The sequence below is a fragment of the Epinephelus fuscoguttatus genome, linkage group LG9, assembly GCF_011397635.1.
Source record: "Epinephelus fuscoguttatus linkage group LG9, E.fuscoguttatus.final_Chr_v1".
NCBI lineage: Eukaryota > Metazoa > Chordata > Actinopteri > Perciformes > Serranidae > Epinephelus > Epinephelus fuscoguttatus.
Window position 1 is genome coordinate 31948025 of NC_064760.1, and position 22954 is coordinate 31970978.

At 42.2% G+C, this 22954-nt stretch overlaps 1 protein-coding gene across 4 annotated transcripts in view; it reads left to right on the forward strand.

The window, feature by feature from the left end:
* tenm2a (teneurin transmembrane protein 2a) overlaps positions 1 to 22954 on the forward strand; it is a 237722-nt gene that overhangs the window by 75247 nt on the left and 139521 nt on the right. For all 4 annotated transcript variants that reach the window (XM_049585907.1, XM_049585908.1, XM_049585909.1 and 1 more), the window contains exon 3: positions 5886 to 6179. In XM_049585907.1, coding sequence (XP_049441864.1) covers positions 5886 to 6179 — 294 coding nt within the window. The remainder of the gene's footprint in view (positions 1 to 5885; positions 6180 to 22954) is intronic.

The following is a 22954-nucleotide window of genomic DNA, read 5'->3' on the forward strand; positions in this document are numbered from 1 at the left end:
TGACAGATTATGGGAGACACAGGAGAGCAACTTCAGCTGGGATTTGATCCCAGGAGAGCAGAAACATGCAACCCCTGAAAGTTAGGTCCTAACTACTATATTGTCTCTACTTTGTCATTTCCCTGACACACTCCTGTCTTTCTCTTCCTCCTGTCTGTGGAAACATTTCTTCACTTAGACTCTCTGTTATTAGGAAGGAATATATATGTATATTTTATTGCTTCGTAATTCACAGAAAAGAAAACACAAAAGAGAAATTCATTTTTTCAGGGATACTAAAGTGCAGCGCAGATGAATTTTGAATTGGATGCAAATGAAAATGGAAAAACATTAAGAAATGACACATTTTGGCTGCTATTAGCCCCAAATTTTAGCATGTTCTTAGCTGTGTCAAAGAAAATAAGGCTTTTACTGTTATTAACAGTAATTTCAGCCATTCCAGGGGATTGCTGGCGAACCTGCCGTGCACAGTTGCATTTGCTTCCTGATTTTGATACATCCTCGACCCAGGAGCAAATCAGTTCACTAGTTCAGCACTTCAGGGCAAATCAGAAATTGTTCGGTACTGCCGCTCGCTCAAAAGCTCAAAATGGCATGTCCAAGGGTGGCTTGCTGTGTAAGCTATTGGCTCTGGAAAAAGCAACATAATTGCAGGCATTGAAGCCCACACGTTCTGCCTGTTTTATATCCTATACAGAATTACACGGTGGGGTGAGGGAAAGTCAACCAGCATAATGCAGAGTCCTGCTGCCTATACTTTGCCTGTCAAACTGCTAACAAGCACAAATGATTTTTTAATGATAGGCCCCTCTATCCCACAAAGCTGTCTACTCACAAACACTCATACGCATACACACACACACGCACCGCAACATTGCACACATTCGCTCCCACACACATTCATAATGAGTTTTATCAAGGGAAGTACATGTGGTTTAATGGATCACTGCAAATGCCATTCCCACTCACACTATTGTATTTGAGTTCCAACAAGATGCTTCTTTTTCCCCGGTGTCACTTTTTTTTTTTTTTTTGAGACAACGTGTGCGCATGAATTCTCTAAATGATGATGTATGTCAGATGCAGGGAACTTAAGTCCCTGCTGAGCTAAGAAACGAGTTGAACTGCAGATTTAAATATATAATGCTTCAAACTAACGATGGGTCTTTGTAATTCCGTGTCAATATCCAAGAGTCAGTGTGTGGCCTCTGGTTAGTTCTGTAGAAAATGAAGTCCTCTGTGCTTGCACCCCCTCTGCATCACCAGATGAGAATGTCCTCCCAAAAGGAACAACATTCAGGTCATTTTATTTCAGCAAGTCCTCAAAAATGACATATGTTTACATTCACGTGGCAAAGCCCTCTAGCAGTCATAGTAATTATGATGGGGGCGAAAGAGGAAGTCAGGTGACATTGATATAGGGCAATGAAAGAAGGGGTGAACAATATTTCTTCCTGTTTCTTCCATATAGTCAACACATGTTTCTTTTAACATTAACAGTTCCCATTCCTGAACACAATTTTAATGCCTCCATACTGGGGATAGCAGTGGCCAGAGGCATTATGTTTTTGGGTTGTCCATCCATCTGTGCTTTCCATTCTCGTGAACAAGCCTCAAGAGTGCCTTGAGGGAATGTCTTCAGATTTGGTTTAAAAGTCCGCTTGGACTCAAGGATGAACAGAAAAGAATTTGCTGGTCAAAGGTCAAGATGACTGTGACCTCACCAAACATGTTTTTGGCCATAACTCAATAATTTGTGAGCTAACAGTGTAAGAGCGATGACATAACGACATTTAATATCCACAAGGTCAAAGATCAACTTCAATGTGACATCATGATATTCCACAAAAACACTTCTGGACATTACTGAATGTCAGAACTTATAAAAAGAACAAGTGGGAGGACATTTGATTAGATACTGAACTAATGACACTAATCTGGTGGGTGTTCACCTTGAAACTGTGCTGATTGTATGGATCATCTGTTCTGCTGGGCAGAAAATGTGTGAATCATCAGTGTTGAAGCATTGTTTACTGTCATGGTTACATGGGAGTCTAGACAGACTTGGACTGATTTGCCGAGCCATACAACTGCAAGGCGGTAATTCCATATTTTTCTAGGATGGCGAAGGCTTGACCCGCTCTACTCGGCCTTATTCTGCCTCTGATTGGCTTACCCTGATATTTTTACCCTAACCCTAGCCAACCTCAGTCCCCATGCCTAAACTTAACCAATCCAACCAACGAAGGCAATGAGTATCAACCTTTCAGAGGGAGTGTATAGGGCAGGTCATGCCTTCACCATCCTAGGAAAAAGAATTAGCTTCCTGAACCTGAAGTGTTTGTTATAATAATCATGATGACAAGCTCCCCTAACCTTAGAGAAGTAACTTAAACTAAGGTGTTTCCCTAAACCCAACCAAGCCTTAACAATAGCATTGACAATACAGAATGTATATATTTTCAAAATGGATTTAAAAGGTGTTAGAAGGTAGAGACAAATCATTTTGTCCTGCTGTTATGGGGGTCTGATTAGAAAACGCTTATATGTGTCGCTCCAGAGGGAACAGATAGAAGGCATATGTTGCCAGACTGGTCTTATTCAAATGAATATGGTGGCTGGGTTTTTCCACGCAGGAGTAAAGTCGGTTTAATGCAGCTTTAAGTAACTTGTTAGTTCTACTTCCTTTCAATTTATCATTATTTCATTTAATACAGCCCCATTTCATTTGAGTCCCATCTTGTACATCTCATATTTTGTCTCCATACAGCCTTGAAAACAGGCTTGCATTCTGTAATGTAGACTGTATTACTGTTTACCCCCATACCAGTGTTAGCCAACACAGTGCCCACGAATGCCTGGTCGCCTACAGGGAGCCAATGAATCACCCACAGGGCACGTTCTAAAAACAACTTCTGTCAAGTCAGCCATAACTTGCATCACCATGGTCAAACCAGCCAACGCTACAACTGTAGTGCACCCATACACTTACATATATGGTAAATGCATTCACACGGCCCAGATTGGGCTCACCGGGAGAGCTAGTGACGGACTTGGCGAAGTTAGCGGAAGGATACATGTGTGACTACATACAGTTTTCAAATAAGTTGTTAACAAAGGGTTAATACACAATACATATAAGAAATTAATTGTATTATAAGTAAGGTATGTAGATAATACAAAGAGATAACAAGGCCTATTCTCTTTCCTCTCTATTCTTTTTCTCCCATCCTTTACACATTTCATACTGTTTTACTGCCTTTGTTTCCGTTCTTTCTGCTCTGCCCTTCACTGGAGCAATGAAAATACTTCAAGGAAGCATTCTAGATCATGCCGCTTTCTCTCTATCGCAGTGTAATGTCTACCCACACATACATACACACTGCTAACCCATTTTTTATCTCTGCAAGGTCAAGCTGTGCATGTTTTCTTGTTATTTCTGTTACACTCAAAATAGCCCGACTTTAATGTAATTTAATTCAGCACACTGACTGAGGTCTTTCTTGTTCATTTTGTTTTCACGTGTGCTGAAACTCTGTTCCGCGCTCCGACATGTGTTTCTTTCCCGTTTTGTTTCCCTCCCTTTCTCACACTCTGTCCTTCGCTATATTAATGAAAAGCAATCAGGGAAGCATTCTACATCACGTTGCTTCCACCCCTATAGCACAGTCTAATTCAGATGTGCAGCACAGTTGTGTTGAATGAACTGACAGACAAACATACATGTCAGCATGTACACAATGATTATACACAGATGTGCGCAGTCCAAGGCAGCTGCGGAAGCTGCGGAAGCTGCTTAAGGCTATACACATTAATGCGCATTATAAGCTCAAGAATGGCAGCCGCGTTCTATCAAGAGAAAGGCATTGATCAGATTAGAATGCAGCGCCACATTCGCCCTCACATCTGTCTTAGTATCATGTAACAAACATGCGATTGGTTTTCTATTTGTGGAATAACTGAGATAGATTTTCATGTCTGCTTCAACCCATCGCACCAATCCATCTTTCTTTGAGTACATGTAGATTGCTACGGCATCGGGCTGCGTCGACCGCTGATGGTGATAAGGAGTGATTGGATTTTGCATATGTAATCACTAGTTATGGCATGTTAATTGTACAGAGTGGTGGCCTGTGGGATGTAACATTAGATATGTGTGGCAAGCGCACACGCACACACACACACACACACACACACACACACACACACACACACACACACACGCACGCAAACACACTTTGATGTTGTGTAACTGCCTCCACGTAGTGTTTGTTTAGACTAGAAGATGTGTTGTGTGTGGCCCAATTACTGTCATTGTAGTTGGATGGGGTGATTTGCATAAGGCATATTCTAAACTGTGATTGTGGAGTAGAGTCTTTTCTAGCGAGCAGTTCAGTTTCGGGATGATTTGCTCACTGATGTTAAAGAACCCATGTGCTTTACTCTCTCAGGCCTCCTGGAGTTCTCGCCCGTCCTCCTACGATACTTCATCTCAGGTATGAGTTCATTACTAGAGTTAGATCCTGTGCTTATACAGTAGTGCTGTAGTGTGAAACATTGTAAAAGTCCTTAGTGTCACGTATAGTAATGAAGGTTCCTTTTGTCAACCTTTATGATAAGTGGGAGGAAAGGACAAAGAAGCACAGAAGACAAGGATTGGTAATATTCCCTGTTGCTTGGGTGCCTTTGTAGCTAGCTGGATGCTTGGCAAGCTGTAGCCTGGAAGCTGAATCCACCTGTGGAGTTATTCACTCGCCTCGTGCTCTTCAGTCCAGTCCATCTGTTTGTCTGAGTAGAAGTATAGTGCCTGTCACCACTTCCCCCGGCTGAGTTTCCTTTTAGGCCCTCCCTCTCCTCATTACTTTCAGCACAACTCTCGAGTTTCGGCGAGCCTGTGAAGAGGAGCCATGAAGATCCAGCAGACGATTTTCATCTGTTTAATTCCTCTCTCTCTGATTGCGTCCGTACGCCTGATGAGTCACAGTTAACCCAGTCACACAGCTGTGTGATTCCCAGCGCATTGATTCATACAGCGTGCCGCCACAATGCCGTCCGCTCTTCACTCGCCTCTTCCTTTCCCCCTCCCTCACAAACTGCTAATGAAGTGAATCACAACTGTTTTTCCCCCGATCCCTTTACCCCAACAGCTGATGGTGAGCGATTGCATCCACAATACTCTTTTAATTAGTATAGAGAATAAATTGGTTGAGCATGCCTTTTTCCTTAATTGCTTTTTCCTCAGCTTGGATTTAATTGGGCTGCAGCACTGTTTATTGATCTCCTTTGATGTGCTTTAATTTGGATAATTTTATATATTTATTTTGGAAGTGACGAGTCGGTTTGTCTTGAGGGGGAGAGTGTTAGGCAGCGGGGCCGGTACTGCAGCAGACTGCAGTATATTCAGTGAGCCTGGGGTCCAGCGTGTGATGGCAACTAGGTGGGGAGATGATCAAACCCAGAAGGCAGCAAAGCAGCTCCACTACAGTCTGAGAGGCCTCAAGTGAACAGCTCTTTGATCTCACATCAACACCTCATGAATGCCAATGCGGAGCAGTAAAGCGAGGGAGGCAGGCCTTCTAAGCCAGCTTTAACAGGCCTGCAGGCCAGTACATATTCCTTCCAGCAGCTAGTTTGTAGTTTGTGCCTGATTCATGCTGCGTCATCTCTCCCCCTCCTGCCTGCCACAACAAAGACCAATTTTCAGCCTCCGCCTCCGTAGTTTCATAATTAGTGTGCTTCTCTGCGTGTGATTGTGGGTTTGTTTGCTAGATGTGCGTGTGTGTTTCTTGTTGGAGCATTTGTTTGTGTGAATGTCTCCATTTATTGCTTTTACTTATATCACTCCCCTACAGTCTACCAACGTAACTCCGCTTTGTCTCTCGCAGGGGGTAACTTCACCCTGGCCGAGCTGGGAGTATGCGAGCCAACTCCCCCTCCGCACCCTGCTGCCGTTCCCTACTGTCCCGACCTGGGCCTCCTCCAGAGGGGGTACTCCCTCAGTGCTGGCTCTGATGCTGACTCGGACCCCGAGGGGCCGCTGTCTCCAGAGCGGGCCATTCAGCTGTGGGCCGGACGAGGGAGGGTAAAGTCCCGGCGCAGCTCAGGAGTGTCCAGTCGCGAGAATTCGGCCCTCACCCTCACCGACTCGGAGAATGACAACAAGTCTGACGATGAGTCAGGTAGGACTCTTGAAAGTGTAGTTGAGATGTATATATTAAAATACAGGCCCACTGATTTGAGGAAAAGTGGGGAAGAGTGTGAGGAAGTGATAACAAATCAGATAGGACTGATGCAGTCAGTGTTTAAAGAGATCGTAAGTGAGAATGTATATCTTACAAGTTTGTCGATATTGTTGAAATCTTCAGACAACCTCTCAAACAGACAGCCATTGTATGAATTGGGAGTGAGTCAGATTTATTGATTGAGTCTGTTTCTGATCTGAAGAACAGTGTTGGACCCCCCCCATCCCCACCCCAAGAGACTCATCCTTATTTTCATCAATAGCACTTAGCCAAAGCCCTCTAACTCTTTCCTCCCATACCACTTATCTGCTGACATCTCACAACTGGTCTGTCAGTCCGAATCTTTAGGATTTTTTGGAGCTGGAGCGTTTGAATTCTTGTGATCCAACGCTGAGATGGAGTCAGAAAGAAGACGTCTTTGAAATTCCACGCAAGTGTGAGAGTGCAATGTTCCCAGAGGGAATCTCCATCCTCTGGCAACTTTGTTTATTGCCAACTTCCCATTTCCTTGTTAATCCTGACGCCGTCGTAAAACCTGCACCGGAGCTCCGCTGAGGTGTCAATGGAGGTTAATGAAAAGTGGATGGAAGGAAAAGCAACAGTCTAATTAATTGAATTCTCGGCAGAAACACGTATCAGCTGTGGATCAACCTCTGTTGGACTGCGGGCCTCCGAATCAGAAACAACTTCTGTCGACTGATCAAACTACTCAACACCTATTAAACACATCAAGAAACACCTTCCCTGAGACGCGCCTCTCATCCCACCACCCGATAATTGCTTTGTGGTTAATTACCAAGCTAATCTCACTGCCGCAGATATCAGCCGCAGACGCCGCTCTCACTCTCTCTGTCTCAGGGCCAGGAGAACGCCATTGAGCGCTCTGTCGCCGGCATTTCCAGGCCTTGTAAAATTAGCTTCTTAATCCTGCACTATATTGTGATAATCATTTGCCTGCAGTATGATGTCACTGAGTGTTGATTGTTGAGAAGATGAAAAGTTGTTCCTTTTTTTTCAGTTTCCAAAAAGCCAAAGAGTGGCATTCATGCACATTTTTGTGCTCCTACAGGGTCTAAACATCCACTTGTCCCTCATTCATATTGATGATTATGCAGAACAACTCTCGAAATCAAAGTCAATTCAATTAAATGCAAGACTTCAAAAGTTCGCCTTCTATATTGAAGCATTTGGGGGAAACCACCGGCTCGCAACTTTAGGCTCGTCTCATGGTTTCACAGACCAGAGATTTAGATCAGGCGTCTGCATTGCTGTCTCTGCCAGCATGAAGAGATCAGAGGCAGCGCGGCAGCCTGATAAAAGGACCAGGTGTGTGCGTGTGTCTGATCAAGTCAATTCGTTAGTTATTTAGTCGCTCTGAATGAGGAAATCTCACCCCTTCGCTCCTCCAAACAGAACATCTGATACCGAAGGCACGTCACACCTCAAAGCACCCGGAGGAAAGATTTCACTCCCACCAGACCTAACCAGCGTGTGTGCCCCGAGCACTGCGGCTGCTGGATTTGCAACTGTGTGTGTACGTGTATGTTACTGAGTGTGTCATTGTATTTCTATATGCTATTCTGTGTGAGCGTGTGTATGAGCCCAAACCCTGCATGTGCGTGCGGAAAGTGTGAAACAGGAGCAACGGGAGTGTCAAAACAGCAGGAAGAGGATCTGAGGGTCTAATAATAGAGATTGACAGAGGCAGACAGAGAAACAACATCATAAACACATGCTAACAAATCAAAAAGACTGTGACGTGCTAAAACACCAAACAGCACCCTGCACCACTCTCATCTCGCCGCGTCTCTAACAAGCTTCAGAAGTCTCACCTCCACTTGCTTCTCCTCCTCCTCTTCATCTCCCTCCTCTCCCGCCTTTTCGTCTTTATCTTTCAAGCTTCTTCTTCTGTCTTCTCTCCGCTCACGCTGCGCCTCTCACCATCTCTCGTTATGCTCCTGTCAGAACAGCTTTCCAGCGTGACTGACAGGTGTCAGTTTAAGGGTCTAGGGTTCCCCTTCAGGGCAGGAGCGTACATGCGGATGAATGTGCGCGTGTGCCCTATTGCAGATTTCACTACCAAAATAGAAAGACCGGAGAAATGGTGACAGATATCACAAACCTCAGGGAAAGCACTATTTGTCTGTGTGTGTACGTGTGTTTGTGTGTGTGTGTGTGTGTGTGTGTGTGTGTGTGTGTGTGTGTGTGTGTGCGCGCACGCGTGCCAGTTTTTGTGTCAGCAGGGCAACTGGCTGCAGAGTAATTGCCAGATAAATTCACAGCTCATTTGTTTTAACTTCATTACTAAATTTTTGTTAAGCATAATAATTAATGACTACAAATGAGCACCAAAATAAGTTACAAATTAGGAAGACTTTCTTCCCATTTTCCGAGTTGCCTAACTACATGTACTATTTTTAACTGTTTTATTCTGGAGGAGATGAAAAGTCTGGAAAAAAAAATACAAACAACCTGAGTCGATAACAAATTAAAGAGTGTGATCCTTTGGATAGATAGCAGTTGTCAGTCACAGTGCCTGGTGCCTTTGCTAGTCTCAACACAATTAGCACCACATATACACCAAATGTAAACAACTCTGAAAACTGAACTGGTTTACAGAGAAGAACTCCTGCATGGAGATACATATGGATCTGTACTACTGTATGCATATGTGTGACTGTGTGTATGTAAGTGTGTGTGCATGCACCGGACATAGGGAGAGAAATATAGAACATATTCTAAATACAGTAAGTATATTAAAATATTGACTGACATTTAAACAAGCAAAGTGCTCAAACATAGTGTTCAAATGTTGGCCATTGTCCCTCTGAGGGACATTATACATTTCCTACTGGATTAGGGGGGAAAAATTATATAATACTTTTTCAATATCAGTTTTTAAATAGAGCGATAAAACTGACCATTTTTTGTTTTGTTTTATTTTCGTCAATTTTAGAATTAACACACAGCTCAAATCAAGCAATCTGACTGGTTGTTAGCCGTGTTATAATAGCCACATATGACCAGGCCCCTTGCCAGAGAGACTCCAGGGTAGCCACTGCTACTAAAGTTAAGCAGAATTTAGAGGACAAGACACCAGGTCGTCGACATATAACGCACATTGATGAAATGTTAAAACGTTTTTTAATTCAGTGTATGGGCTACACATTTTTACAGTTGTACAATGCCAAAATCACTTTAGGCCTACAACAATGACAAATGAAAATCTGAATGTTAAAAAAACAAACAACCGTTATTCATTGCCATATAATTTAACATCAAAGCCACAGGGAGCTAATGGAGAAGGTCTAAAGAGCCATTTGCAGCTCCGGAGCCACAGGTTGCCTTCCCCTTGCCTAGTTCTGCCTAAGAACAATGCTTCATGAACATGTTAAAAAAGGGTTTAAATTGAATTGTGTCTAAAACTGTCACATTGCCATTGTAAATTGTTTTAGCAAAGCAGTAGCTCACTCTAGGCTGTGACATGTGTGACATTTCGTGTTAGGCCCAACAACATTTGTGATACTTGTGATACAGTCACAGCTTACCTCAGGCTGTTGTGACATATTGCTTAATTAGAGTATAGTGATACCTCGATAATTCTGAATGGAGTTGGTGCTATTGCCATGGGTTTAACTGTCATCACATGACACAATGTTAGAACTTTGGTCATGCTATTTTGATGGTTTCACTAGCAAGCTACTTTGAATCCTTAGTATGGATGAGAGAGTCTTGTAAATGAATGATGATACAATATGATAATATATTATAATCACAACAAGCCTGTTTACACCTCACATTTTGTTCACACGTGTCTATGATGCATCTCCAGCTTTAATTACTTGTAAAATAGTTAACTTATAGACTGTTAGCAAGCTATCACCAAAACAACTACCACGTGCCGTGTTGATTCTGCCTTGTCAGGTGACGCATTAGGACGCATTAGCATTTACACTACAAAGATATGTGATCAAATGCATCCCAGACCGCCTCAACAAGTGGCTTGAGTGATCGAAACACAATGCATCTTGGTGGTCATTTACACTTGTATTTAGTGCTGTCTGCTTCTTATCACATCACTCGAAATGCACATTAGTACCAACAGGCTCAATATAAATCCACTTAAAGCTGAAAGTGGATCATCCAACGTTAATATGCACACAGACATTCATGCAAACACACAAATTGACTTTGAAAGACTGTAAAGACTTAAAACAAAACACTCACAGGGCAACAAAAATACAGTGGCACCTGATTAGTTTGCATGCAAGTTACTGATTCAGAAATGTGTTTGACCTGTGTAGGAGTCCCCCCTGCAGACCTCTGTCAACTGTTAAATCAGTTTCTAAACTCAAACTCTCAGTGATTATTTTTTCATTTGTTTGGTTTTTTTCATTTACTGCTAAATTCCAATTACCGACAAGTATGTAAAGCCTGTTAAATTAGTTTCCTAAATGCAACTCAGGGATTTCAAAGTTTCCCTACATCCAGCTTTATTGTCAAGTATTGAATAAAGACACTTGGCTTTTATTGCCCCTTCCAGACACTATTAAAATAAAGAGACTAGAACGTTGACTTGGCAGAGCCAATACAAGTTTCGTTTGCACAAGCAACACAGTGAGACAAACAAATATGGGCATAGAGAGCGGCATTGGGAGATTTCATTTTGGCAAAGTGGAGGAAGAGATTTACTGTCGCACTGTGCACTGCCTCGTAAAACGTCCGTCTGGAAACACAGGCAGGAGAATAGGAGCGCTTGTAAATTCCCCACAGCAGTGCCTGATGACTGCATCCAAACTGCATTGATCAGGAGGGAGAATGATTAAAACATGCATTAGATGAAATAAGATCAGGCTTTGACATTGATTTAAACCTGAGGCCTGGGGCAGACTTTATGGCCACAATCCATAGTCCGGTGCTCTACACATGCTGGTGTGTGTGGGTGTGTGTGGGTCCATATGCCTCTGTGTTTCCCTCTCATTAAAGAGCAGCCTGTTAAGGAAACAGGCAGGATCTAATTCAACTTCAACATTGTTTTCCCGTCAGTAAATCTTGGCTTCCCTCATACGGTTGACTTCATAAACACAGACACGGCACCGGCCACTCACTTCACAGCAAAGGCCCCGCCCAATCACACATGCATGCTGATTAGCTGCTTTCAGGCTATCTCCCTCTCCTCCTTCCTTCTCTGGCTCAATCTCTCCATCTGGTCGGCTGGATAATAAATCATAGGGTAGTATTGTGACGTATGTGACAGGATGTATTAATCTCATAATTAGAGAATGAAAAGGTGGCGCTAAATTTAGTCTGGCCTTTCTGCCTAACCCTGCCCCCCGTCTGGGCATGCTCAATTGCTTGGTTTCCCTCGCTGGCTCCTTCGTTATTGGAGGGGGTTTTTTTTTTTAGCCTTGGAAGCTGGTCTGTGTTATGTTGCTTAAACTTTATGTTAATTCTCTTTTTTCCTGAAAAGCAGAAAAACTTTCCCCTTAAAACATCTGCAGTCAAAAGTTTTCATTTTTTTTGGTAGCTAGAGCTGTAATTATGCTTTATAAAAGCCGCGTTGGGCAAAGTGATTCCTGATTAACTAATCAAATCTGCTAGCACAGGTGGCAGAGTGCCTGCACCCGCGCTGTCCTCTTTATTCTTTTTTTAATGTACCACACGAATCCCACCATAAATCAAACCAAATCAACCACGTTGAAGTCAGCTGATGTGTTGTTATTTCAGAGAATATTTCCAAGTGGAGCGCTCAAAGGATTGTCTTGCAATCAAGGTAAATTAAGATAATGTTTAATCATGATCATTTTGAATTTTGAATAAAAACGTGCTCTATACTTTTGGATTACATATTATAATTTTATGTCACGCAGTGATTGTGAGAGCCTTTTCTTTCCACCGCAGCCGCTCTCAGCACCAGTAGCTCGGTCCATGCAGCTCCTGTCTATCAAATACAAGCAACACTTATAGAGTTGGACTGCTGGGGTCCCCCAAGACCACTGCTGTCCCCTCAGGGTCTCTGTGAGTGTGTGTGAGTACAAAACTGAAAGTGAGAGCTTGTGTGTGCGTGTGTGTTAGGAGGGTTGGGGGCATTAGCCTCTGATTGAGTTTTCAGAGAGCAACGTGGGGTGCGAAAGGCTCGACAATGGTCTAACAGAATTAGTAGCTTGTGATGAATGGTGTGTGAGAGCAGCACTGACAGCTCGCTTTCACAAACACACGCCGCTGTGAGTGCGCGTGCATGCGTGCATGTACGCCTCCATACTTTACCCACTGGTTCAAGGACTTTTTGTCCATGCAGCGATAGCTAAGCATGCCGGAATGAGCAAAGTAGCGACGGACACACACGCTTAAACGCACACATGCAGCGTGTATCTGTAAGTGTCTGTCTTCGGGTTAAGCCTAGGGTTTGAAAAATGCCCCGCAGTCAAGATCAATAAAGATTGGTCTATTCAACATACCAGACGCAGCGCATATACATGTTCACACACTCGATGAATCAAACCATAAACATTCACAACCCTCATTGTGTGTCTCTGACTCAATGAAGACATTGTTGGACCAGATATTGTAGTGAAGACACACACAGAGACAGACACACACTGGAAAGCAGGTGCACACACACACACACACACACACACACACACACACACGTGCAGATAGATGCACAAGAGCAGTGTTTAATAAAAGCCCTGGGATATTGATCACAGTAGATGGATGCTAACTCACATTAAAGGGAGGGAGCCTGGAGTGATAGAGAGAAGAGAAGAAGAAGAGGAAAACATAAATGATGAATAAATGGAAAGCGAGAGATGAGGGAGGGATTTTCACATAAAGCCGAACAATGACGGCAATGAAAGAAATCTGTTGTTGTGTGCTCTCGGTGTAAGCAGGCAGCGCATCTGCAGTAAGGGCCCACCCATGCTAACACTATTATTATCAGGTAAAAGAGAGTCACAGGAGCGGTGGAATATCATTGGCGTCGGATTTGTAACTTGCTGACGACTATACTGCCGCCCCTAATAGGGAATTTAGTTAGCTGTAATGGCCTCGCATGCCATCTTCAGACCTGCCAGGGAAAGAGAGGGGAAAAAGAGAGAGAGAGAGAGAGGGAGAGAAGGAGCACTGAGAGCAAATTGAGAATTCTCCAGCCAATTATGAGTGATCATATTTTCCTCTGCATGCAGCTGAAACTACTTTTGTAGTTTAATGGTCAGCTCTTTGCTTCCTAATGAAGGCTGGAGGTATCAGATTGAGAGTAAGAATGAGGGGAAAATAGGTGGATGATGGGAGGGCGGGAGGCTGCATTCACTCTATTTTTGTTTGTTTTGTTTTTAACCATATCTCACATCCACTTTGTATAAGTTTTGCTTTTCTTTGTGCTTTTCTTGTCCAGTTTTGTTTTTTTTCCTTCTTGATTTGTCATAACCCCTTTTTTCCTTTTCTCCTGCTTTTTCTTTCTTTTCTCAATTCCCTCTCCTCCAGCTTACCTAGATGATGAGGAGGATGAGGATCCATTTGGGGACTATGTAATCAGTAAGTCACGTCTGACTGTAGCCTCTCGTAGATTGCTCAGCCCACCTTAGGCCCGTCTGCTTGCGTGTGATTGTGATTGATGTGCTTTTGTGCCCTTTGTTGTATTTGTGCATAATTTACTGTTTTGTCTATAAGTTGATGGTTTTTTTTTTTTATGACAGAGGCTGTTGCACACAATGTAATATCTTCTAACTGGGCTCCAGTTACACAACATTATCCCTGATTCAGTTCAGAGGCTAGCTCTTTTAGAAAGTGTGATTGCACATATTACTCTAATTGTTGTAATGAAACAGTACATTTTCTTCAGTCCATTGTCAAAAGTTGTCAGGATGTTGGCATAAGGTGGGGGGAAGACAGTAAAATAATTACTTTCCGTACAGTACTCTTGTGTTTCACCTGATACAAGCCAGCCGTTGTTCTTTTTCACATGCCTCATCTACATTTACGAGCTCCTTTCATTATGATCTCCTGTTCATTAGCACACGTCCAACTGGTTAATCTCTTTGCACTTGATCAGAGAAAATTTCCCAGAGGGTGTTTTTTTTTTTTTTTTTTTCCCCTTTCACCCCCTCCTCCACTACCGGAACCTCAGCCGTATTTACTCGTGTCTCGGAGATTGTTTGTCTCTATGAGCGTGAATTAGTGTTAATGTTTGTGTTATTGGGCTGTGGAGTTTTCATCTGTTTTCATTAGTAGAATGAGAGTGGTAGGAGTGAGAGAGAGTAGAGTGTGTAGTGGAGAAGAGGGAAAATAAACTTATGTTTGCTTGGGGGTTAAGGTTATTTTTTTCATGCCATATTGGTCACATTATGAACATGTTAGATGCAATGCTTAAGGTCACAACCTTGATGTGAAAAGAAACAAAGTAATACATTCATGCAGCAAAGAGCTGGGGAGATAAAGCAGCACCGGTTCTCTTCTTTGGATCGTGTAAAGGTTAATCTTCTCAACGCACCTTTGAGTAGAATGAGGTGAATTCAGGTTTTACAGTATTATATATATATATATATATATATATATATATATATATATATATACACTGAATGAGAATGTACAACAGGTTTTATTGCCACACAGGATGAGGATATGGTACTAGTTGTGAGAAATATGAGTGTGGGGGTTCGCAGGGAGGAATGGAGATGGCTGTGATGACAACAAGGGGAAGCGTAGAGAGCAGCCGTAGCAGGCAGACAGGTGAACGCTGATCCCGAGGCACAGGAGCACATGGGTTTCTAACAAGAGAACACAAGGAAGCAAAACACTAGGCATAAACTGAGTTGATGTGTCGCTATCACAGAGGTTGAACAACAACCTGGCGATGAGCGGTTGGAGAGGGGAGTAGATATACTGCATGTGGATGAACTGATTAGAGGCAGGTGCGCTTGATGAGCTGATAGCAGACAGGTGAGTGTGGCGAGCAGAGCCGGGAGTCAGCAGAATGAAGGAGGGAGACCGCGACCACGCCCACGCACACCAATTAAACAAAACACACAGAGAAAGTAGATAAACAGGGGAGCAGAGAACCAAAACAATGTTATGTTCTGGGTTAAAACAGGTAAGTCTGTTACAAAACGTGGTGAGAAGTGACACGAATGCGTCATGTTAGTAAGGTCGGTTTCTGATTTTAGCAGTCCGATTCAGTCCTATCTGTTGTACAAACTTAAATGGGTTTGATTTAAAGCGAACCGACTTAACTGGCATTTGTCATTATGATGCGTTTGAACAAATTAAAAAGCAATACAAAATCCAACTTGTATTGCATCAATAATAAACCACATGACAGCACAATTAAGATATTATTATGTTAACAACATGTAAATTGAGTAACAGAGCCACTGGTGTTTGACAGGATGTAAGCTGAGCACCAGCAACATGAAGGAAATGAAAGTTTAGTAGAGGTAGGAGGGGGAAAGTGGAGCACATTTTGTTTGTTTACTAGAGAGTTTATGTGTTTTTTTGGGTGAAGATCTAAAACTGCGCTAATATGGCGACATTTTGGATTTGATGCCAATGAAAGGGGTATCCTAACTGAGCAAAGGCTCTTTATAGCCCTTTATAGCTGAAATTTGTCACACGCCCTGTTTTTATTTATTCCTGATGCTCGATTGCCTCATTTCACTATAAAATCAAGCAGCTGTATGGAGGGAGATGGCAAGGAAGCTGAAGGGTCCTAGTATTAGATAAAAGACAATCACGAATAACAAGCTAGGCAACTTGCTGTTGGCTATATTTTGAGTCATTTCCAATAAACAGCACAACATAAAATGTGTTGCTTTCTGTTTTAAAAGTACAATTATAGAAAGATAGCCAGCACTTACCCATCTTGTAAGTGGTTACATCTCCAGTCTGATCTCGAGCGCACAACCGATGTTTATGTGATTTGTTAACATGACATTAACAGAAGTGCATACGTAATGGATTAGCTGAAAGCCTGGTGCATCTCATAAAGACACGCCTTTGGCGCGTTGACAAAGTGGCAATATTTGACGCCCTGGGAATGAGACCGGACTGAGAACACGGAGAAGGCGAAACACAAGGGAAAATACATAAGCTACAGTCTGTAACAAGAAACTGTTCCATTCGTCCTGACCTACACATGAGAAGCATATGAATAATGGAACTTCGTGATACTGCCACTTTTGAGTGAAATTGCTATTAATATGAACTCTGTCTTTGCTCCTCTGGTTAAATTAGAATACTTGTATGAGGCAAAGTTATCACAGCTGATATTTACTGTTATCACAGCTGATATTTACTGATGTTAATTTCCCTCTCTGCCTTATTTTATTACTTTCTGTCTGTGGAAACAAGTCAGAAATACTGTATACTATTTGCTGTCTCCTTGGTTTCAGTTGAGTAAATATTCATAATTTCCTTGGAAACAAAAGTCTGAAATATATTTTATTTGCCATGAAGTACATATATATATATATATATATAAGGTATACAATAACAGAGGGATAACATCACAACACATATGTTCTGATGCATGTCCTTCAATATAAAGTCGCTTTAGTGAAAGTTTTTAGATCAAAGGTGTACGCTGGATTCAGAAAAAAAGTATCTCTAAGCTGTCTCACAGATAACCGAACTGACAGTTCATCACTGATAGTTATACAGAAGATACAGTACTATCAATAGTCAAAGCCTGACAACTGTACAAATCAAAAACTCTCATTCACCTCCTGTACAAACACTGCTGCAATTATTAAAGCAGTATTTCATTTTTGGGTACATTTGAACTTTTTAGCTCTTCAGCAGCATTCAATTTCCAACAAGCGCTACCCTGGCTGACACCACAGGCTTTCTAAATTCATTTCTACATTTTATTCTCACATTGAAATAAGGAAAGTTCTTGCAAAAAAGAAAGGTCCAGTATACACAATGAAATATTATTGGCATGTGTTTTTCTTGTTTAAATAATCTGAAGTTACGAACTAACCTTAATCGTATTTCTCAAACATGACAGCATTTATCAAAGTGCAGCATATGATGCAACAATTACTGAGCTATCAACCAGGTCATACATCCAAATAGAAGTCCAAGTCACATGTCACCTGTCCAAAGATGATTTACAGCCCACCGGTGACTGTAGAGGACATCAGGCTGCACCATCATTAATCTTCTCATCTGGCAGATAGGCAATAGAGTTGGTGCTTGGTATACAATAGGTGCAAAGAACAGTAATTACTGGTACATCAATGGACCATTGACTACTCATACACTGGTTCCACCATCAAAAATATAAATGTTTTTGACTATGTGAATCCTATCCCACTGCTCTGTTACTTATGCATTTGCTTTGGGTTTGTCTGGGCAGGGTTTTTATTTGTTAGACTCATTATGGGGTCTTCAAAATTTTCTCTAAAATCCTTCTAACTAAGTAACCTTGATTTAGCTACACTGGCTGGAATGGTGGCAAGGTTTGTCTGTTGGTTGGTTCACCACAATGACTGTGTGTAAAGATAGACAACGCTTCTCTACTACCTCCCACTGGATAAAAATGCAGGTACAATATCCTGGATACTGGCGCTGCTATCTTGCACTGATGACATTATATGAAACTAGAGTCTGCGCAGTAGTGCTCTTTGTGGTATCAGGTTCCTGCCCATATAGCTGTCCGACCAATTGGGAGCAGTTCCATTGATCGCGAGCACACTGATTGGCTCCCACAGCTGTCAATCATGACATTGAACCTCTTCATAGCATTGTGTAACTAGTTGTAACCAAACTTATCAGAAAGACAAACGCTTGCGTGATAAGAACTACCTAAAATGACAGAAACCATTTTTGGGCAAAATGTATTTAATGTCCATCCATCCATCCATCCATTTTCAACTGTTTATCCGAAGCAGGCTGAGCAAAGCAAAGCATTCTAGACGTCCCTCTCAAGAGTATTGCTTTCCAGCTCCTCCTGGGGGACCCTGAGGGGTTCCCAGGCCAGACAAGATAGGTAATCCCTCCAGCATGTTCTGGGTCTGCTCCGGGTCCTCCTACCACTGGGACCTGCCTATGGCATGGATGCCGTTATTTGACGTTGATTTTTTTAGTTTGGCCCATCCACTGACATGAAGGGGGTGGGGTTTGTGACATGTACTGCAGCCATCCGCGAGGGGCGATTGAGATCTTTTGGCTTTACTTTTGGGGAGCTGTCATGTCATCCAACTTTATTTCACAGTCTATGGTTCATCATTTTGTCCAGACTGAAATATGTCAACGACGAGTGAATGATTTGCGATGACCTTTGGAACAGATATCCACGGTGCCCAGACAGTGACTTCAGTGATCCTCTGACCTTTCCTCCAGTACCGCAATCACTCTATGGAAGTTTTGTGAAATCAAAAACAATTACTGAAGTGATCACAGTGAGAGTTTTGTTCTCCTCAGGATGATTTTTAAAAACATCAATGATCCCTTAACTTTACCTTCCTGACATTCCCAACAGAACCAGCTCTATTTTCTGCCTAGTCCTAAATACCAGATGTTAGCATGCTAAACTAAGATGGTGGCCATGGTAACAATTACCCGCTGAGCATCTGAACTGTTATTATGAGCATGTTAGCATGCTGATCTTAGCAATTTGCCCCAAGCACTGCGCCTACATACAACACTTGCAGACTCTTAGTCTTATTTAAACATGAAGTGGTAACATATACATTCCAATACAAAATAGATGCAAGAATATTTTCCTCAGTCTTCAGGTCCTTTGGTTTTAACTATTCCAGAAAGCCAGCAGCTTTTCAGACATGGAATGGACAGCAACAAAACATCTTAAACCACCTTGAAGCTGTACTTTCTGTTGTGTTCCTTTACAGTGTGATGATGAGTCTATATTGTTTTCTTGAATAGTTTCATAATACCTATAGCTCTGAGAGGAGAATCAATCAGCAGCGATACAGAATAGATGTTGAAGAACTGATGAATAGCACCATTTGTTAAAGTGTTGTCAAAATAATTAAGTTTTATGAATGTAAAGAGCAGTGTGTGGGTATGTTTGTTTTCCAACACATTAGCTACTATCTGATATTCCACAAATATAATCAAGTATACATGACAGAGGGCTCCTTGAGCTGTAAAAGACAACCTTACTGATCTTAAGAAATATCGTCTGGAGAGGAGGATCTTGGTTTTTTAATGCTTTATGGCTTTTGTTTACAATTCTTGCATTTATTGTAATGAGCTTGTATCAAGTGTTTAATTGTGTGTAAAGAGAGGGAGCAGAGAATTATACTGTAAGTGTGAGTCGATTAAATATATTCACATTAATTAATTAGTGAGTGTTAATCTCGTCACCCCTGCAGATTCTTTGGCATGTCCGTCGTTACTAACTCGAACGGTCCTGTCCAAAAAAGTTTCCAATTCATTCTATGAAGCAGCCATAAATCATGGCATCTTGGATTTGAATATTTCACTGACTTTGTGTGCCAAAATGAACTGCTGGGATGAGCAGATATCAGTTATAAGTACTATGGCATCAAACAGTGCAGAAAAAAGTCCAACTTTTAAACAATTTAATGGTAAATTTAAGGAGAAATATCTAGTTTAAGGGGTTAATGTAAGGTCGAAATGCATCGCAGCAAACATTTCCACTGGAGATTTATTGGATCTGCCAGATCGCCCGTGGTGGAAAGATGCTGAGGTATGTGAAGACATAAAGTTTGCAATCCATGTTTTGCATGACAACAAAGCACAGTACGACAGGGGTAACAGTCCGGGGACTGCTGACTGATCACAAACTGAATTTATTGTTTGGAAGTTAGCAGTCATAGTGTCTCGAAGTAAAATCCTGCGGGACAAGTAGTTGATAAAAAAAAAAAAAAGTACGAGCAGTAGAGGGCAATTTTTATGAGAGTGAATCAGAATGAATAGCGGAGGGAAGCTGTGGGAGACCAGATATCATTCAGAGGTTGTTTTGTGTAATTTTTAGAAGGAACGGCTCCAGCAGCTGTCACTTTATTGTTCCAGCATACAAATAAAAAAAGAAATGAGAATCAGTATCATCATTAACAGAATGGAATCAACAGTGAAGTTAATAAACCTTCATGGTCCCGTTTTTTTACATATTTTAAAAATAGAACCCTTTCAGCAAACGTTCATCCAAAAAAAAAAACCCAGCTACCCTTTGCTGCCCTGTTAGCTCTTCTACTGTCTCTACATCAACATGTAGCAGCTGTGCCTGGCATTCGGCGCTTCCTCCTCCAGCAGAGTGATTATGACAGGCTGATTGGTGTTTTGTTTTCTTGGGGATGAGAAGATCAATGCGGGGCTGATAGCGTGGGCTGGGCCCGGGAGCGGAGAGGAAGGATAAGAGAGAATGGGGATGAGGCCTTGTCGCTTTCGAGTAGGAAAAACGGGGATCAAGAGATTTTAGGGGAGGAGAGGATGGGGTTAAAAGGCAGATGATAGAAAGAGGATGGAGCTGGGAATTTGGGGGGAGATTTTAGCGGATTGCAGGAGAGGATGGAGAGTGACGGATAAAGAAAGAGGGGAGCTAAGGAGGAGGAGCGATTGAGAGGAAGATCCAGATTTAACAGTACAGTAGAAGAGATGGCTGAGGATTAACATTCTGTGACTGTCTGCGAGCGCTGGGATAATCTGTGGTGTCCTGCAGAGCGCTGTGGGGAGCCCACCACTGCCATGGGGGTTGAGGCCTACTGCCACGCCTGTCACTGCACACTGTATGTGTATGAGTGTGCGCATGCGCGTGTGCGCTCATGTGTGACTCAGTCTAGGTGTGGCAGGTGGAGTGAGGTGCTGATTCTAGCCCCCCCACTACGCAGCGCTCTAAGCAGCTTGATGGATATGCCCCACAGGTGGCGAGAGGCGGGGCGTGGCATAGGCATTTTTCTTCAGTGTCACAATGGCTCTTAGTCCAGAGCAAGTTTATCTCTCACTCTTCACTTTCCCTCCATGATTTAAAAGCTGGAAAAAAAATCTGCAATCCAGCATAATAAATGCACACGTTCCCCTTCTGTACACAGCAAGGAGGAGTCAGTGGATAGCCCCTTATACAGAGTTTTAATCCATATCGATTTGTGCTTCATGCTGTGTCATCGAATGGAGCACAGCACCACGGGACACTGCACAGCACAGCGAGGCATGGCGTGGCGTTACCTTGCAAGTCTCTGCTGGCCCGTGTTTGTTTATGTGTAAAACAAAAAGAAAAAGAGAGATACAGTACCAGAAACAAAGATACAGTTTAATAGGAAAGTGCACAGTTTTCACAGAGCCAGGTCTGAATAAGCACATGTAGCACACGTGCACACACCTTTAAAATGCCATTGTTAGGTTGTGATTAAAAGGGTACTTCTGCATACACTTTTAAAGTAGCAGGCTCTCTCTTGCCTCTCATGAGCCTGAAGCTTGGCTTAAGCATTAAGTAGCTAATGTATATAATTAGCTCTGATTGGATAGGTATTTTCTCCCTTTTACACTATAGTGGAGCACAACAAAGTAGTCATTAAGTGTTACTGCACATTGTGTTTCTTCTCCAAGTTCTGGTAACTTGTGAAAATTAAAGGGATAAATCGGAGGGAGAAAGAAAATGTAATCACTGTTAGGCATGAAAGGATTTGAAATTTTCATGTCATAATTCTCCTGGCCAAAAATAATTATGATTCCCGATATTATCCTGATAATCATTAAAGAATGCCTAAAACTCTTAAAATGGCACTGAAATATATTGGCAGATCTTCTTGTAGGCGACAGAGGCAGCGGCAAAAAAATTTATTCCACATTTTAAAAAGAATGAACATAAGGGAAACGATGGAGTGAATTGGAGTGATGTGTATGTGGAGTGGATTAGAGTAAGAGAAAATGAAAAGGTAAGGGGAAGCTTGCCTAGGGCGACAAATGTGCCAGGTCCGGCACTGCTGGAATCACTTTACCTTACAATTCTGAGTGCGGTACATACAGGACTCACAACTTTTTTAGTGAATATCCTTTTTAGTGAAAAACAAACAAGCAGCCAGGCTATTTAATGTTTTGAAAGGCATCATATCTTTTAGTTGCAGAGTCTCTTTCACTGTTGGTTCCCCAGCAGTCTCTCTGGGTGCTGCTACAATTATCCTGATAATGAAAAATCACCTTGATCAACTTATTCAGAGCATTTATTGCGATGCGTGATAACATCATATATCGTCCCATCCCTAATCACTTTATATCATTTCTTCATTTTCAATTTCCCACCAGCACTGATCTATCAAACCTCCCAAGCTGTCACTGTCTGGTTTTCATGCACAGTGTGTAAGAGATATAGACCACCTCATGTTATGTTTTAATTGCATTGCAATTGTGTGCATTCATGAGCCTAACCCCTTTGCTCAGTCACTATAGATACCAAGTAAAAGACACAGACCCTGATTAAAACCACAATGTTCAGCAGAAAAAAAAGCGGCAGCACCAATGTCAATATTTCTGTTAAAACCGTTTCTTCTCCACTCAATACTCACTTTAATAGGTTGGCTTTGTTTTGCGGCGAGTCAAATGGGAGGAAAGAGAATAGATGAATAAATCTATATTAGAGTCTCTAACCTCTGATTGTGCAAGGCCTCTTGTTTTGCCACTTAATACTCGGAGCTGGCTAATCATCAGACAAGTATCTGACTTTATCTTCCATATCCATAACTGAGCATGGAGACAGCCTGGCATCTCAGCTGGTCCCAAATCTCCCTTTCTGA